This window comes from Pteropus vampyrus, unplaced genomic scaffold (genome assembly GCF_000151845.1).
Source record: "Pteropus vampyrus isolate Shadow unplaced genomic scaffold, Pvam_2.0 Scaffold138, whole genome shotgun sequence".
Lineage (NCBI taxonomy): Eukaryota > Metazoa > Chordata > Mammalia > Chiroptera > Pteropodidae > Pteropus > Pteropus vampyrus.
In genome coordinates this window covers 977,605-993,436 of record NW_011888919.1, presented here as the reverse complement: position 1 = coordinate 993,436, position 15,832 = coordinate 977,605, and the positions used below count along the sequence as shown (strand labels likewise).

The window sequence follows — 15,832 nt, the reverse complement described above, 5'->3', positions numbered from 1 at the left end:
CGGCCGCCGCCGCCGCCTCACCCTCCGCCGCCTGCAAAGTCTGCAGGAGCTGGCGCGCTTCCTCCTCCTCCTCTTCGGTCGCCGCCACCGCTACCGCCTCCCCCCCAGCCGCCGGCCCCGCGCTCGGCTCCGCAGGCAAGGTAGCCATGTTTTGCAACTTTGGGAAGTTCCTCCCTCCTTCTCCTCCCTCGGGCTTTCCCCAGCCCTCTCCCCCGCCCGTCCCCCCTCTCCGCCCCCCCCTTTCGCGCCTCCCGATCTTCTCCCCCTGTCGATTCCGCGTCTTCCCCCTCAATGCCAGGCCCAGCGTCCCACTAGGGTCTCTCTCCCAGCGTCTGTGTTTGTGCCCGTCCCCCTCCCCGTCTGTCCGTGATTCTCCCTTTGTTTTCCCTCCGCCTCAGGCCGCGCTTTTTGCCTCCCCCCGCGTGTGCCTCTGGCTCAGGGCCTCAGTTTCCCCACAGGGACAACGAAGAAGATAACGGGCCGTCCGGGAGGGCTAAGGGCGCGAAGCCACCTCCGCCCCGAGACTGAGCTGCACGCCTCTGTCTCCAGGGCCCTCCGAGGGCCCCCACACTCCCCATCTCGGCCTGCGCTCCGCCCCTCGGAATTCCCGGCTCCGCAGGGGGGCGGGCCTGGCGCGGAGAAGGGGCGGAGAAAACGGGTTAGAAAGTTTGCTGCAACTTTCTGGAGCGTAAGTCCCTGGAACGGATGCGCGTGGCCCGCGCAGGCGCAGTGGTAGGAGGATTGCCAGGGGCGCGGCTGGCCCAGCCCCCTTCTTCCCGGTGCTCGGGTGGCACAGCAGGGCCACAGCTAGATAAGGGGCGGTGCCTCTGGGTGGCCCGTTCGCCCTCTTCTATTGGTCGGGTGCTGGAGCCACACCCCCAAGTCCCCACCCCCCACCCCTGATTCGTCCGCTTCGCCTCCCGCTAGCTCCCCGCCAGGCCATTGGCCGCCTTCGCTCGCCTTCTAATTGGCCCACTGAGCAACCTCTTTCCCGCAATCAGGGACACCGCGGAGTCAGAGCTTTGGGCAGACGAGAGGGCCTTTTATTCGCGAGGGTCGGGGGTGGGTGTTCTAGGTGGGGGGAGACAATAAATACCGAGGAATGTCGGGGTCTCAGTGCATCCAAAACGTGGGGTAGGGTGCTGGGGTCTGGGAGCCTGTCAGCGGATCGGAGGATAGGTCAATAAATACCCAAACCGCCGGGGCGGGCAGAGCTGGCTGTGGCTCCGAGAGTAGCGTACGTGAGGAGGGCGCGGGAGGCCCCGAAAAAGCGGGGCTAGCAAAAGCTAACGGCTCCCGAGCGGGCAGGGCTCGCGCTAGACGTTCTCCGCGGGAAGAGAACGTTCCGGGAGAGCAGGGCCTCATGCACAAGGATTTGTGGGTTTCGAGCCGATGTGGCTGGGGGTGCGTGGAGGGTGAAAAACTGAAGGCCGAGACCCGGCCCTGCTGCCTTCTCTAGATAGTAGTTTGCCCATCCGCGTCGCGACTTCGGCCAGGCCAGATGGGAAGTGGTCCGCGATTCCCCCCAGCAGTAACAGCGCTCCGGCCGCGGGCCCGGCTCCTCCCTCCCCGGCCGCCAGGGGGCGGGCCCGGATCACAAGGCTGGAGTTGGGGCGGAGACCCGCGTTTAGTGGTGTGAATGGGGAGGTGGTGGAAGTGGTTTCTGGGCCAAACCCAGGCCACTCAAACCTCCAGCAGGGCCCTAGTGGAGGGCAGGCTGGGCTTCTAGGGTTCAGGGGGCGAAGGCGGCTCCTGGGCGGCGCCAGACCCGGGCGAGATGGCCTGCGCAGGCCACCAACCCAGTGCAGCCCAGGGCGGCGGCACCAGCCAGTGCAACGGAGAACAGGAGCAGGGAACGCGCCTCCGATAGGCCAAGCCTAGGGACCTGTGGGCGAGAGGGTGGATCAGCGCCAGCGACACGGGCCCCTGATTGGCTTCTGGGACTCGCCCTGCCTACGCCCATAGGTGGGTTCACAAATCCTCGCACTCGCCTCGCGCCCCCGACAGCGCGGGCAGCGGTGGTTGGTCGGCTCTCAAGCCTAAAGTCTTGTCCGAACTCATCATTGGCTTCTTCCTAGCAGCCTGTGTTGATTGGCTGCCCGAGCACCCTCCCTCCCCGCGGCTGCCCAGCCGAGCAAAGGCACAGCTAAGCCGAGCGGCTTGGGGTGCGTGGAGCGAGGCGCGGGCGCGGTGGCTGACGCGAGGGTGTGAGCAGCCGGACGTACCCTGGCAGGGAGCAGCAGGTGGCGGCGGTGAATGGGGCTTGGCCCCACCAGTGGGCACTGGCCCAGAGCCACGGCCGGGGGGCCATCTAGCTGGAGAGAGAAGGGACAGGTGACCCGATCCGAGCCCAGCCCCGCCCAGCCGCCTTGGCGGGGGCGAGAGATAGCGAGGGGAGCCGAGTTTGGGCAGGGAATCGAGGGAGATCCCGGGCGGGATTTGGCAAGAGGCCCGAACTGAGGAAATCTGGTGGATGCGGGGCTTGAATGGAAGCTGTCTGCCGCCTGGCACCCCGAACGGGTAGGGTGAACCCTAAACTTAGACCGGGAGACAGGGATGGGGTCTGAAGATGGGGCAGTAGGCTTGACGCAGGGGAAAAAGAGGGGTCTTACATGGGAAGGTGGATCCGCGGCCCGGGGACTGGGGACCCCCGTGACAGCTGGAAGGAGAAGAGAGAGGCGTAGGGCGCGTGGAGTGACGGAGGAGGGCGGTGGCGTGGCGTGCCCCAGCCTGGGCCCCTGGCCCTCCCCCAGGTGTCTGCACACACCCGCGGGCCGACCTCCCCCAGCTCCCTCTGGAAAGGGGGCGAACGAGAGACTGACCAGCCGCTGCCTCCGCCTGCAGCCCCTCGGCCTGCAGCCCCTCCACCCGCTCTTGCAGCTGCCGGACGTGCGCCTCCAGGTCGCGGTTCCTGGCCTCGGCCTCGCAGAGTTGGCTGCGGGAAGGTAAGGACCGTGAGCCCTTGCGGACGGAGAGACGGGCTGCTAAAGGGAGCGACAGGCCCCGGAGCCCGGACCCAGACCTGGCGAAGTTCTGGTTAGCGGTGCGGATGGCCTCCAGCTCCTGGCTCAGGCTCTGCCTGGTAAGCACCTCCTCCTCCAGGGCCTCCTGGAGCTCCTGCAGGGTCACCCCCGCCTCCGCTGGCATGGCGGCCGGAACTGCGGCCTACATATGGGAATCCGGCTTACTGCTGCCTGTGGCTCCTGGAGCACTCAAGACTTGTGCGTAGGTTCCAGGCCTGGAAAACTTCTGTCCTCTACCCCCCAGTCCTTAGAGCTCTGGGGACTCCCAACAGCTCCTGCAATGATCCAAGCCCCCTCCTTCCCTAACCCAGCCCCTGCCCCGTCTCCAGCCTTAATCCCTTCCACACAGGCACCAAAGGGCTGTGCCTAAAACACTAACTCAACTGGACCATGTCGCAACCCTGCTCAAAATTACTCCTGCTCCTCAGTGCCCTCCAGAGAAAGCCGGCGGCCCCCAAAGGCCCTGTTTGGTTTGTTTCTTGCCGGCCTCTGCAGCCTCCCCTCCCTGTCCACCGCCCTCAGCCTCACTGCCTCCCTTCCCCGTCAGGAACAAGCCAGTGGTCCCCCGCCACGGGGCCTTTGCCCTGGGGGTTCTCTGCTAACCCATGGGTATTTGTCTTCCCACGGGCAGTCCTCCTCCTTCTCCGGGGCCCCCTCCCTAGAGAGCCCCCTCCACACGCCCTCAGCACCCTCTCATGTGAAGTCATGCTGTCTCTGTTCTGTCTTTCTGTGAGGAAGCTCCCAGAGTGCTTTGTGCTCCATGGGACACGTCAGCCTAGGAGTATGTCCCTTTCCTCTCGGATTCGTCCCTGACCGACCCTTTCCTCCAACAACTCACTGTTTCTTCCAGTGGTGGCACCATGGGCTCCAGGCTGGGCATTTGCACAGGTGGCTCAGGCAACAGCTTGGCCTCCAGTTCCATGGGCGTGGGGCCCGGAACCTCATCATCCCTGGGGAGAGGGAGTGGATGGGGGGGAGGGCCTGTGGGCACGGGGCAGCCAGACCCAAAGCCCCCATGGTCTGAGGAGGGGGAGGGGGCAGAGTGAAGGGAACAAATTGCCAGGTTGGTGTGACAGGTTCTCCTCTTGGAAAAGAAGAGGCCTGTCCCTGGCATGGCATCAGGCCCCTGGGACCTGCCCTCTCTGCACCTTCCACGGGAACTTGGGGTCCAGATACCCATGTTCTAGGGTCCGCTTATCTCCTCCCTGTCCAGGTGACCTTTGCACACCCCTCTCCTTAGAGCCTCCTGACAGTGAGGGGGACCCAATGAGGGGGACCCTGACCAGCTCTGGCCATCTCCAAAGGTATGGTCTTAAGACGGTGTGGATCCCAAGCCTGTGCCTCTAGACATCAGCACGACCCCCTCATACCCAGCTGCTCGGGGAGGGGGACAGACCCTGCCCACAAATACGAAATGGCAGTAACAGTGGATGTCCCTTCCAACCCAGCAATCCCCTCAGGGAACTACATCTCCGGGGCCTAATAACCCTGGACTTGCGGTGGCTGTGCGTTCAGCCCGGATTCCAGCAGAGGGGACGGGCGAGTCCCGAGCTGCCCCGGAAGGAGAGTATACGGGGCGGGTGAGGAGCAGGTTGAAGTTCATTCACAGTAAGAAATGGCGTTTGCAGTACAGTGTCCGGTAACAACACAGACTGTGCACAGCGTGTCCTCCCAGCCAGGGGCCCTCCCTGATGCTGAGCTTCCTCTTTCTCATTTATATTTGATAATTTACTTTGACGAGCAATGTATTATTTGTAGAATTCATGTTTTTAAAAGGCTTTATGGTTATGTGAGTGGTTCATTGAGTTTGTGACTTCTTATTTTCTAAGATTCTGAGGTCCCGTGACTGTGTACTAGAGACTTACACGTGGAAGGCTGGATGATTTGGAAGGCCGAATCTATGGCTCTGAGGTTTTCCAATTGAATCTAAAATTTCAAAGTACTTTTGCTCTGAGATTTGAAGGTCCTACAACTCTGGGCTTCAAGAGTCCTTGGTCCCAAGACAATAAGCTTTTAAGAATGATCCTGTAATTCTACTGGGCGCCGATGGCCAGAACGTGGTAACTCGGAGTGGCCTCCTGGGGCCTCTGGAGCCCGCTCCTCGCAGGCTGCACAGCGGTCGCTCTTACCTGAGGGCCATGCAGGAGTAGGAGTAGCCCACGAAAGGCAGGTTGACCCCCAGCGGCACGCCTTCCCGCATGTCTGACAGCGTCTCCTATACAAGAGAAGCACAGACATGAGGTGACCACCGGTTGTCAGGGCTGGCCCATCACCCCTTCTGCCTTGGCTTAAATGTCCCCCTAAACCCCACTCTGACTTGTACTTCTCCATACTGTAAGTGGATGAGGAACCAGAGCGGACTTGGTTTGCGTGTGTCCCCAGCAGTGGCCAGGTCCAGGGCTCCCTGGCTGACCAAGCACTTTGGGATAGTTTGTGTAGCAGCTGGAAAAGAGATGCCCTAAGGAAGGGAGAGTCCTCTATGGTGCTTTCCTTCCTCTCGCCTCTCATCCTTCAAGGTCTGAGCTCAGACAGCCCCCTCTTCCAGGAAGCCCTCCAGGACCTTCCACGCTGGGTCAGTGTGCACTCCCTGCACTCCCCCATCTCGGCCCTGATCTCTCTGGAGTGTCACTGTCTGTGGTCAAGTCAGTGGCCCCCACTGGACTGTGAGTCTAGGTCACGGTTGGGTTCCCAGCACTGGGTCGGCATAGAGGAGGTGCTCTGGGAAAGAAATGATTTTAGGATCGCAGGAGGTCGGCACTCTTCTAACCCCAACTTTATGGAAGGGTGCGGGGGGAGGGGCAGGGGTCACAGGTACCTACCCCGCCCCCGCTCACCATGGCAGTGAGCCCATCCTCCACCACGTCGAAGTTGCATGTGTCAGTGGCACCTTCAAAATCTGGCGTAAAAGGAGGCACGCTGTCTCGGAGACCATCCCAGTCTAGGCCAAAGAAGAAAGGATGCTTCTGGAAATCTCCTGCTCCGTTCTGGCCCAGCCGTGTCTCCGGAGGACACAGCAGCCGCTGGATGAGGTCGCGAGCCTCCTCAGGGACCCCTGCATCACCCAGCGGTAGAGACAGGTGCTCCTGCTCGGAGGGGAAGGAAAAGCGGCAAGTCAGTCTGGGAGCAGGTGCAGCGCGATCAGGGGCTCCCGGGCCCTGCTTACGTTGTAGTGCACGATCTTGCCGTAGGTCTCGGCAGTGGAGTCAGCGTAGAAGGGCGTCTGCCCGTAGAACATTTCATAGGCAAACACGCCCAGCGCCCACCAGTCACATTCGGGCCCGTAGCTGCCCGTCCCCGGCCCGCCGCCCACGGCCTGCAGGATCTCTGGGGACAAGTAGTCCGGGGTGCCCACAGCCACCAGAGACCGCACCTGAGGCAAAGCAAGCAGAACCGGGCTCAGCCCTGCCCCTCCGGGCCCTGGCTCCGCCCCCTCATCTGAGCCACGCCCCTCGCACTTAGTTCCCGGCCCCTGCCTGTTCTAACCCTGAGGCAGGCACGCTTGAGCCTGAATCGCCTCCTTCTCTTCTCCAAATCCAGTCCTGCCTCCATCCTAGCTCTGCCTGCACGTCTCAGCTGGCCTCCGCACTCTGAACCTCTGGTCCCGCACCTAACCCTACCCCTCATTGGTGGCCCGCAGCGGACGGGTGCACCGCTCACCGTTCCATCCGCCCTCAACTTCAGGCAGGAGCCGAAGTCTGCCAAGCGGATGTGGCCACAGCGGTCCAGCAGGATGTTGTCGGGTTTGATGTCCCTGAGCAGAGGGATGAAGGGAGGGAAGGGGGTATGTCAGCCTCCCTCCCACCATCTCAAAGGCTCCGCCCCTCTAGGCAGCACCGCCTCGGGCCCCGCCCTTAGGGACCAGCCTCTCCAATTCCCAAGCCTCCAGGCCCTGCCCTCAGGCCTCACCTCCTTGGGTCCCGTCCCTTAGGGGATTCTACAGTTCTGCACCCCACTCCTCAGCCCTGTCTCCAGAAGGACCCGACCAGCGAGGTCCCTCTCCAGGCCTCGCCGCCTCTGAGCTCCATCCTTCAAGGTACCCTTCTGGGGTCCAATTTTTGCTCTCCCCTCCAGGCCCCGCCCTCAGACCCCGCCCTTCAGGCCCCGCAGTGCCCACCTGTGCACATAGCCCAGTTGGTGCACCGAGTCTATGGCCATGACAATCTCAGCCAGGTAGAAGCGTGCCATCTCGGCCGGGATCCGCTCCCCAAACTTGCTCAGCAGAGTCAGCAGGTCCCCGCCCACGTAGTACTCCATGACCAGGTACTGGGAGGGGGCGTGTCATGGGGGGGGTCGGTAGACCCCCTAGATGCCTATTGCTGGTAGCCCGGGATAAAGACTCCCAGAGATGACCCCACAGCCAGAGCCCCAAGAGAGCTCCAGAGATCTCCTAGGCCAAATTGGAGATACTCACCCTCCCTAAAAAACATTCTTCCAGGATGTCACTGAGCAGAGACACACACACACACACACACACACACACACACACACACACACACACACACGGGGATAAAAGACCCGGAGCCCTCCCAATACCCAGAGGATACGGTCCAGATACTCTCTGCCCAGTGGCCCCCACACAGACTCTACAGAGCTTTCCCATTCCAGGTATAGCGCCCCTGACGGCGGCTTTACGGAGCCCTCCAGAGTTAGCCCCGGAGAAGCGCAGTAAGGGACATCGGCCACCCAGGAAGGGAAGCCCGATCCTACCACACACAGACTCCCACAGGCACTTCACGACAGCTCCTCCACCCTAGAACTTCTTCTCCCTGCCCGCCTCGTTAACTGACAGCCTCGGGGGTGGGTATCTGTCTCTCTAGTCACCCGGCCTGGGGCTCACCAGGTAGTTCTCATCCTGGAAGGCAAAGTGCAGCTGCGTGATCCAGCGCCGGTCTCCATTCACCAGCACGTCCCTCTCTTCACGGAAGCACGACACCTGCCAGGCACCCAGAAGAGCTGAGCGGTGGGGGGAACTTGGGGGAGGGTCCTTAGCGTCCTGCACATCCAGCCCTGCGCCTCACCTCGCCTCTCTTCAGCATGTCCCACTTATTCATGATCTTCATGGCGTACACCTGGCCCGTCTGCCTCATCTTCACCACTGCTACCTGAAGGTACAAACGGGGTGACAGAGGAGGAGGTGGCGGAGCAACATGGGGTATGGCAGCCACCCAAACCACGCCCACCCATCTCGCCACGCCCACTGGCCTCAAGCTCCACCCCCATCCTCTGCTGGTCTTAGGTTCTAAACTCATTCATCAACTTCTAAGGCCCCGCCGCAAACTCCTCTGGCCCGCCCCGCGGAGCAACCGTCACGGCTCAGGCCTCACCTCGCTGAAAGCCCCGCGTCCGATCACCTTCAGAATCTCGAAGTCATCCCTCTGCAGTCGGACCTCCTTAAGCCTCGCCGCGATGGGCTCCGCTGTGAGGCGGGGAGGGGGTGATGGGAACCGAGGGTCACTGGGACTGACATTGGAGAGGAGGAGGAATTCCCACCCTCTGTCCCTCAGCCCCCCTCTCTGTCCCTCAGTCTCAATTTCCCCTTCTGAGTCTCCCCTTAGGGCTGTCTGCCTCCCAGGGGCTTCCCCACATACAACAGTGTGAGGTTTGAGGGATGTAAAACCGACCCCCTACAGAAAGGTAGGGTGCCTGGGAACCCCTTTTTGGGACAAGGCACTGGGCCACAGGGCTCTCTGGGAGCAGGGTGGAGGGGGAGGAGTCTGCAGAAGGGAGGCCCTGAAAAACAGGGAAAACAGGCCCAGTTCTGACAGCTCCCTGGGTTTTGGGACCCACGGCCGTTGGGTGCTGCCCAAAGGGCCCAAGGCCCGCCCACTCCAGGCTTCTCCAGTCTGTCTTGGAACATGCAGTTTTACGTGGTTCCTCTAGGTTTAGAAGCAGCTGGCTCTTGGGCCACACTTTGGGAAACACTGGATTTGGGGATGGGGCCAGGAGGACCCGGGAAGGAAGACAAAATGGGAGTGACCAGCATCTGGGCTCCAGGCCGGTTCAAGTCTTCAGTCTTCTCCACTCCAGGAGCAGCACTCTGTTATGACTTATTTACAGATGGGGACTCGAGGCGCAGACAGGTGAAGTCATTTGTCCAAGGCCCCATGGCTAGGAATGTTTAACAGGGCATTTTGGGAATGGGTAAGCCAGGGGTGGAAGCAGAAGACTCATGGCCACGGGAAGAGGGAGGCCTGGATCACCTGAGGGTGGAGGCTGCCAGGACCTCGGGGCAGGGTGGAGAGAGGGATAGGTGTGAGTAGGAATGAGGGGAGACACGGGGAGTCATGGAGGGGAGAGAGGGGCCCCCCATAGGGTTTGGGGAGAGTGGGCCAGTAGGGATGAACCAGCCAGGGCCCAGGATGGGGGAGGGAGGAGAGAGCCAAGACACTGAGCCCTTTTAAGGCAGCGGGAACCCAGGCCCCCTCCCCCGCGCGGCAGCCGGCAGGGGAGGGGCCGCAGGATGCTGCTCGGGCCACAAAAGGAATGCTCCTCACAGGAGAGCCAGACCCTGCCCCCACTTTAGGCCTCAGTTTACCCTGCCAACCAAACAATTGTTTGCAAAAGGGAGACCAAGAGAGCTGCTAAGGGCTGGGAGGAAGGGGGAGAAGGTTCTTCCAGAGGCTGAGTGGCCTGGCCCTTGGCCTCCACCTTCCCAGCTGTAAAACGGAGGTGGAGGGAGAGAATCAGGGCCTGGGTCCCAAAGAGATGGATACAAGAAAAAAAGCAGGAGAAGGCAGAGAGAGGAAACCCAGGGACAGAGAGCACTAGGGCCAAGAGCAAGCCACTGTGGGACCGACCAGTGGAGGGACAGTGGCAGGTGTCACAGAGACAGAAACCCTAGTGAGCCTGAGTCCTGGGCCAGGACGGGGTGAGGACAGACAACGAGAGAGGCTGAGGTTGAAGCATCTTCCCTCTGGACCAGTCTCCAGGGAAAGACCTGGCAAGAAGTGGCTTTGTGGGAGAGCCGGAGGCTAGACCTCATGAACTAGGAGAATTAACGAACCTGGGGAACTGGAGGGGAGCTCAAGGCTGACCCGGGAGGACTAGGGGGGACCAAGGCAAACCTGGGGCCGGGGGGAGCTCCTCCATCCAGGGAGTGGAGGGGTGCTGGGTGGTGCCCATCTGCAGAGCTGGTTCTCCCCCAGGGCTTGCCTGAGTCACTGTGCCCTCCCAGCGCCTGGACACCTGTTGAGGCAGCTGGAGAGGCTGGCGCCGAACACCTGCCCATCAGCCGCACCCCTGGCAACTGCTCCATCCTGTCCCTTCTGCTAGCCACTGTGCTCTGGGAAAGCAGAGTGGAGGGCCATGGGGCCCAGTTTGGGGTGTGTGGGGTCCTAGGAGATGGGGCTCCCAGCATGTCCCTAGGCCCAGACTTGGGGAAGGGAAAACAGGGGGACCATGGGAGGCTGTGCCCAGCCCAGCCTACCGCGGCGCCCAAGTCACGGTCCTGAGTCATGGCTGCCCTGGCCTCTGTTGACCCCGTTCTGCCCGGCCAGGGGGGCACAGAGGAGGGGGCAGGTAACCCCAAGACCCTAGCCCAAGCTCTGAGCCCCTGAGCAGAAAGCTCTCCCCATGTCTCTCCTGCCCAGGAGCCACCCCTGCACCCAACCCCGTCTCCTGCCTCTACCCTGTCCCTACCCCTTCCCAGTTTGGGGGAGCCCATGCAGGCAGGCACTCACCCCACTGCAAGAAGTCGGCCACGTACTTGTCTTGGGCCAGGTCGGAGGCGCCCAGCTCCTGGTGGACGCCCAGGAGAAGGTCGAGCAGGGGCTCCAGCCCCAGGAAGCCGGGGTCCAGCACCAGCTGCTGGAGCCGCCTCAGCCGCACCTCGGCTGACATGTTGGGCAGGCAGCACCATGGCCCCCTCCCCGGGCCTGGGGCTCGGGGTCCTCCTGTCACGGGGCCTGGCAGCCCCTGTCCAGGCCACGGGGCCCTGGCCGCATGTCGGCCTGTCCCTGGTTGTCCCCTGGGCCTCTCTGGCCACTTCTCTGCTGGCTGCAAAGGCCTCCTCCCCTTCTCCCCACCCCTTGGCCAGCCCCCTCCTGCCTCCCAGCCTTAACCCCTGGCAAGCCAGGCCCCCCCAACCAGAACATTTCAGTGCAATTGGGGGGTGGAGAATCTCAACTCTAGAACACTGCCCCCATGAAAAGGTGGAGCACATAAGTGACAAAGGCTGAGGGTGAGCCCTCCCATTTTTCAGAGGGGGCCAATCGAGGTCCAGAGTGACCTGGTAACACCCCTCCCAAACTCTGGAGTTGGGGGAGAAAGGGGTGAGGCCCGGGAAGGGGGGAGGAGGCCAGTGCAGCTTTGTGGGTGACTCAGCCCCGGATTCAGACATTGGGACGTTTAAATTTAGCCTTCGGGCCCTCTGCTTTACACCGACTTGTTTTTGGCAGGAGGTGGGGAAGGGGTGGTGAGAGAATTGGGAAGTGAGGCCCTCAGGAGCCAAGACCAGGGGTGACCTGCTGGCCAAAGCCAGGGGGAGGCAAAAGAGACCCCAAAATAGCTCCTTGGCCCCTAGCCCACAGCCACGTTCCTGCCCAGGCTGGGATTAGAAACAGAAACATTTCGGGGGGTGGAGGGCGGAGCAGGCGCCGCTGGGAGGGATTTCGTTGTCCTTTCCAGGGCAGACAGTTCTCCCGGAGGAAACCGGGTCTCCGGCTGGTCCTGCGAGCCAGGCCCGAGGCCGCAAGCGGCCCAGACCTGCAGTCAAGGCCGCTCACTCAGGGCCTTGGGGCCTGCCTGGGGGACTCCATCTGAGCAGACCCTGTCTTGTCAGATTTGAAGTTGGGGCCTTTCCGAACAACTCTGAAAACTCCCACGGAGGACTATGAAGCGGGGGCCCTCCTCAGGGCTGGTGGGGCCACGAGCACGTCCCTCGTCCTGCCGGCTTTCACGCTATTATAAAGGGGGCAGGGGGCAGGGTGGGGCGGGGGAAGGCAGGGCCTGGCTGCTCCCCGGTAGAAGTGGAATGACCCAGCACTGCAGTGAAAGCACACGCCCCTCTTCCACACCCCGCAGAAGGGAACAGAAACGCTGTGAAAACAGGGAACTTTAGTATAAATAAGGTGCTGGGGACAGGGAGGCCCCTAGAGGCTTCCATAACTTAACACTCTTCAAAAGCACAAACGACAGCAAGGGAGGTGGGACCAAGGGAGGGGCGGGCCACCCCTGCCCTGCCCACAGACCAGGGGCACACTGTAGAGCTGAGGCTCTTGTGGGTGGGGAGCTTCTCCCCCTGGAATGACCAGTCACATGCTGGGGACAGGGATGAGGCTAACACTGTTTCAGAGAAGGGGTCATTGTACTTGGCAGTGGGTGGGGACAAGGCTGAGGCCACATGAGCCACTATATCCCCCCAGGGTCTCGGCCAGTCTGGGGGACCCTCGGCCCCCCAAATTTGTGCATGGCGGGGGGCCAGAGCAGTCCATCCATCATGGTTAGTCTTGTTAACACGTTGATCTGAGGTCAGCGGGGAGGGTTCTGGCTGAGGGGGCGGGGTGGGGCTCCAAACGTCCAGGGCTTCACACCACGGTGCCGCTTGGGGAGTTGCCTGGTTGGGACGGGATGCCCTGGGGAAGATGAGAGGGGAGACCCAGGGGTCAGAGGCAACCTGAGGCTGCCGCCAGCCCGGGAGTCCCCAGACTGCTGCCACCCTGGCCTTGCCGTTCAGTCCACCCCAGACCACCCCCCACAGGGGCCACTGCTCTAGGCTGGGAACTTGCCTCTGGGCCAGCTTCCCTGCCCAGCAGGCGGCACTTGTACACAATGATTAAAGTCCCTGGGTGATCCTGAGCAGAGAGCATGGGGGAGGTATGGAGGTGGGGAGGAGAGGGGGCACCCGGGGTCCCCTTCTGACTGAGGAGGGTCCTGAGATTCTGGGGAAAAGAACTCAGGGCCAGTCCTACCTCTACCACTGACTTGCTGGGTGGCCTGGGCCAACTTCCTTCCCCTGTCTGGGCCTCGGTCTCCTCGTCTGGGAACTAGGGGAACAGAGGGGTCTCCTTCAGGACTTGCGAGACTCCCCAGATCCCAGCGGCCCACCTCGGAGGCTCTGAAACTGAGCCCTACGTTCTACGGTTCCGAGGAACCAGGCTGCGGCCCTCAGACCCGGCATCCTGGATGCCCGAGCCCAGACCCCAAGGAGCTCAGACCACTGAGCCCACAGCTCCGAAGCTACAAGGCGCCAGACCTGTGCTTCACCTACTAGGCCCTTCCTGAACCCCGCGGCCACCCCAGGAGCTGGGTGCATCCCCCACACCACCCATCTTCAGGCCTCCCTGTCCTAAGTGGTGACAGAGGTCCGAGAGGGGTGGGGACTTGCCCTAAGGGACACAGGAAGTGCAGGACTGGACCTCAAGACTGGCATCCCAGTCCGTGCCTCCAGCAGTGGACTTAGAGCCCAAGAGTCCAGACCCAGGCTGGACACCAGGCCCAAGGTTCAATGCTGTCCACAGAGCCTGACCCACAGTTATCTAAAAAGAGTCACTATTTAAAAATCACATTTCTCATAAAAGTACAGATCCAGCTTTAAGAAGCTAGTAAGACCTGGCAGCCCACTGACTGTTCTGATAGCCGGCCGTGGTGTCCACCACACCCAGCTCTCTCTCTCGCCCAACCCTCTCTCTGCGGCCTGTCGCCACGGGTCCTAGAGCCTGTCCCTCTGAGATCCAAGAGGGTCTGTTCTGAGACACTAAGGTTTCCACAGCTGCCCCTTCCCCCATGGGGCTAGAAGCTGTGGCGGTGACAGAGCCCTCTGCCAACACCTGCCTCCTCCCGGGTCCCGGGGCGGCCGGTGTGGCTGACTCACCGCCTTGCCCGGCCGGGCCCACGTGCAGATGAGGCCCTCCTGGCAGGCGGTGATGATGCAGTCCTCCAAGAAGAGGAGGACCGTCAGCCGCTCCTGGGCGATCTTCTTGCATACCAGGGGCTCGAGCAGCGGCACCTCGTGGATGCGCGGGCACAGTGCCGTGCCCAGCACCTTGGCCGGGTCCAGCCGGCTGCGGGGCACGGGGCCACTGGGCTTGTCCCCGCTGCCGCCGCCCCCGCTGCCGCCCCGGCTGATGTTGCCCAGGCTGTGGTAGCGCTTGTGCTCCTTCTCTGCCCCCCGGTCCCGCCGCTCCTGCAGCGTGAGCGTAGCAAAGCGGCCGATGCTGAACGGTGTGCCCGGCTCGGTCGCCGCGCCTGGGCCGCCAGCCTTGCCACTGCCCGCCGGGTGCGGGAGGCTGTTAGAGCGGGACAGCGAGCGGGGCAGAGGCCCGGGGCCCGGCTCGCCACCCCGCGAGCTGCTGGCGGCAGGGGGCGTGGCGCCGGGAGTGCCCGGGAGAGTGCGGGTGCGGGCCAAGGGCGGGTGTGGGTAAAGCACGTCTTCGGTGAGGTCCCACAGGCAGAACTGCGTGTCCTGGCCGGCTGAGCCGAAGCGGTAGGTGATGGAGCCGGCCTTCGGCATGGGGGACAGGGGGACTCCCCCGCCCGGGCCCGGGCCCTCGGGCTCCTCCTCCTCGTCCTCCTCACCGCTCCGCTCCCCGTCACCACTGGCTGCCGCGGCCTCCTCGGCCCTCGTCGTGTAAGGGTCAAAGGCCACAGCGTTGACCCAGGACTTGTGGCCATGGCCACGGGCCACCACACGGCCCTCGGTGAAAGACCACACGGTGACCAGGTCATCTTCGCCACCTGTGACGACGTAGCGCCCGTCGGGGCTCCAGCACACGCAGAGCAGGCCCCCAAAGTAGCTTTTCATGAGCCCGCGCAGGAGCATGGAGTCGAAGTGGAAGACGCGCAGGCAGCCGTCCTGGCTGACGCAGGCCAGGTGCCGGCCGTCGGGCGAGAAGGCGAACTCGTTGAGGGGCCCCTCGCCCACCGCCCACTTGGCCAGCGGGTTGCGAGGCGCCTTGCTCTTGGCGGCGTAGACGGCGAAGCCCTCGCCCTGCTTCAGCAGGCTGTACTGCGGCGGCGCGGAGGCGCAGGGGTGGCTGACGTTGTACAGGTACAGGTGGCCGCTGGCGTGTGATGCCAGAAATAGGCTTTCCGACTCGGGCAGCCATTTCAGATATGTCACCTTGGTCTTGTCGATCAGCCGCTGCCAGGGGAGACGGCGGGGGTTGGGGGGAGGCAGTCGGGCCAGGCAGGCCTGCTCCCCGACCTAGCTCCCAGGAGGCCAGGGGACACAGCCCACGCCTCCCAGTAGAGGGGCTCCCACTGCAGGGAAACTGCTGGTCATGGGAACGCAGGGGAGAGGGGCTCCCTGGTAGGTGGCCACGGGAGTGCCACAGAGCTTCGATGTCTCATCCTGGGGTCAGTCCTGCCGTCCAGAGAACTGTCCTCTACCTAATGCCTCCCTCTGCCTTTACCACATCATGTTCAAGGCAACAAACCGATTCACAGAACAGCAGCTTCTCCAAGAAAGGGATCTCTGTCTGTGTGGCATCCTGCCCCAGCCCCAGGCCACAGAGCTGTGAACACGGGAGGCCCCCGGAAGGTACTTCCTGGACACATGAGTGACAAGCCCATCCTCCCACTGCTCATCTTTGCTCCTTTTCTCCTCACAACTCACCCCCAGTTCTTCACTAATACGCAGAACCCAACTTCTGCTCACGCCCCGCCTGACCCGATCACCCTGGCCCCAGCCGCCATCAACCCTCCAATGGCTTAAATGGCCACCAGGCTACCACTGCCCATGTCTATTCCCCAAACCAGTGGTCCCCAACCTTTTTTGGCACCAGGGACCAGAGCTCCTATGAGAATCTAATGCCCGATGATCTGAGGCGGAGCTGAGGCGGTGATGCTGGCGCTGGGGAGCGGCTGCAGAC

At 62.7% G+C, this 15,832-nt stretch overlaps 3 protein-coding genes and 1 long non-coding RNA gene across 17 annotated transcripts in view; 1 reads left to right on the top strand and 3 right to left on the bottom strand.

Annotated features, from left to right (window-relative positions):
• The window catches only part of SIX5 (SIX homeobox 5), a 4,846-nt gene extending 4,063 nt beyond the window's left edge, over nucleotides 1-783 (bottom strand). Inside the window, exon 1 of the mRNA XM_023535236.1 lies at nucleotides 5-783. Within this exon, the coding sequence (XP_023391004.1) occupies nucleotides 5-148 (144 nt within the window). The 5' untranslated portion in view covers nucleotides 149-783. The remainder of the gene's footprint in view (nucleotides 1-4) is intronic.
• Nucleotides 784-1,021: 238 nt separating this feature from the next.
• The window catches only part of DMPK (DM1 protein kinase), a 17,563-nt gene continuing 2,752 nt past the window's right edge, over nucleotides 1,022-15,832 (bottom strand). The window contains exons 1-16 of one of the 14 annotated variants that reach the window (XM_011367935.2): nucleotides 10,703-11,941; nucleotides 8,900-8,956; nucleotides 8,348-8,441; nucleotides 8,042-8,125; nucleotides 7,861-7,956; nucleotides 7,138-7,286; nucleotides 6,681-6,774; nucleotides 6,187-6,393; nucleotides 5,843-6,106; nucleotides 5,153-5,238; nucleotides 3,862-3,973; nucleotides 3,023-3,165; nucleotides 2,823-2,935; nucleotides 2,613-2,659; nucleotides 2,226-2,315; nucleotides 1,022-1,885 (exon numbers count right to left, since the gene is read on the bottom strand). In XM_011367935.2, the coding sequence (XP_011366237.1) occupies nucleotides 1,733-1,885; nucleotides 2,226-2,315; nucleotides 2,613-2,659; nucleotides 2,823-2,935; nucleotides 3,023-3,165; nucleotides 3,862-3,973; nucleotides 5,153-5,238; nucleotides 5,843-6,106; nucleotides 6,187-6,393; nucleotides 6,681-6,774; nucleotides 7,138-7,286; nucleotides 7,861-7,956; nucleotides 8,042-8,125; nucleotides 8,348-8,441; nucleotides 8,900-8,956; nucleotides 10,703-11,361 (2,448 nt within the window). In that variant the 5' untranslated portion in view covers nucleotides 11,362-11,941 and the 3' untranslated portion in view covers nucleotides 1,022-1,732. The other 13 variants (XM_011367930.2, XM_023535326.1, XM_011367933.2 and 10 more) reach the window with 13 other exon arrangements.
• LOC111744623 lies at nucleotides 2,917-4,811 on the top strand. The gene is made up of 2 exons (XR_002782240.1): nucleotides 2,917-3,221; nucleotides 4,237-4,811. It is a non-coding gene; the product is annotated as an uncharacterized LOC111744623 (long non-coding RNA).
• Nucleotides 12,063-14,912, bottom strand: DMWD (DM1 locus, WD repeat containing). The gene is made up of 2 exons (XM_023535341.1): nucleotides 13,834-14,912; nucleotides 12,063-12,595 (listed from the first exon to the last, which is right to left on the bottom strand). Exons 1-2 carry the CDS (start codon nucleotides 14,779-14,781, stop codon nucleotides 12,548-12,550), a joined length of 996 nt encoding a protein of 331 aa, XP_023391109.1. The 5' UTR covers nucleotides 14,782-14,912; the 3' UTR covers nucleotides 12,063-12,547.

What these genes read in the sequence shown, in the direction of transcription:
- DMWD (XM_023535341.1), bottom strand. Translation starts at nt 14,781, where the DNA reads ATGCTCCTGCGCGGGCTCATGAAAAGCTACTTTGGGGGCCTGCTCTGC. An exon ending in GGGCCCGGCCGGGCAAGGCG is followed by an intron (nt 12,596 to 13,833) that starts GTGAGTCAGCCA and finishes CATCTTCCCCAG; the next exon opens with GGCATCCCGTCCCAACCAGG.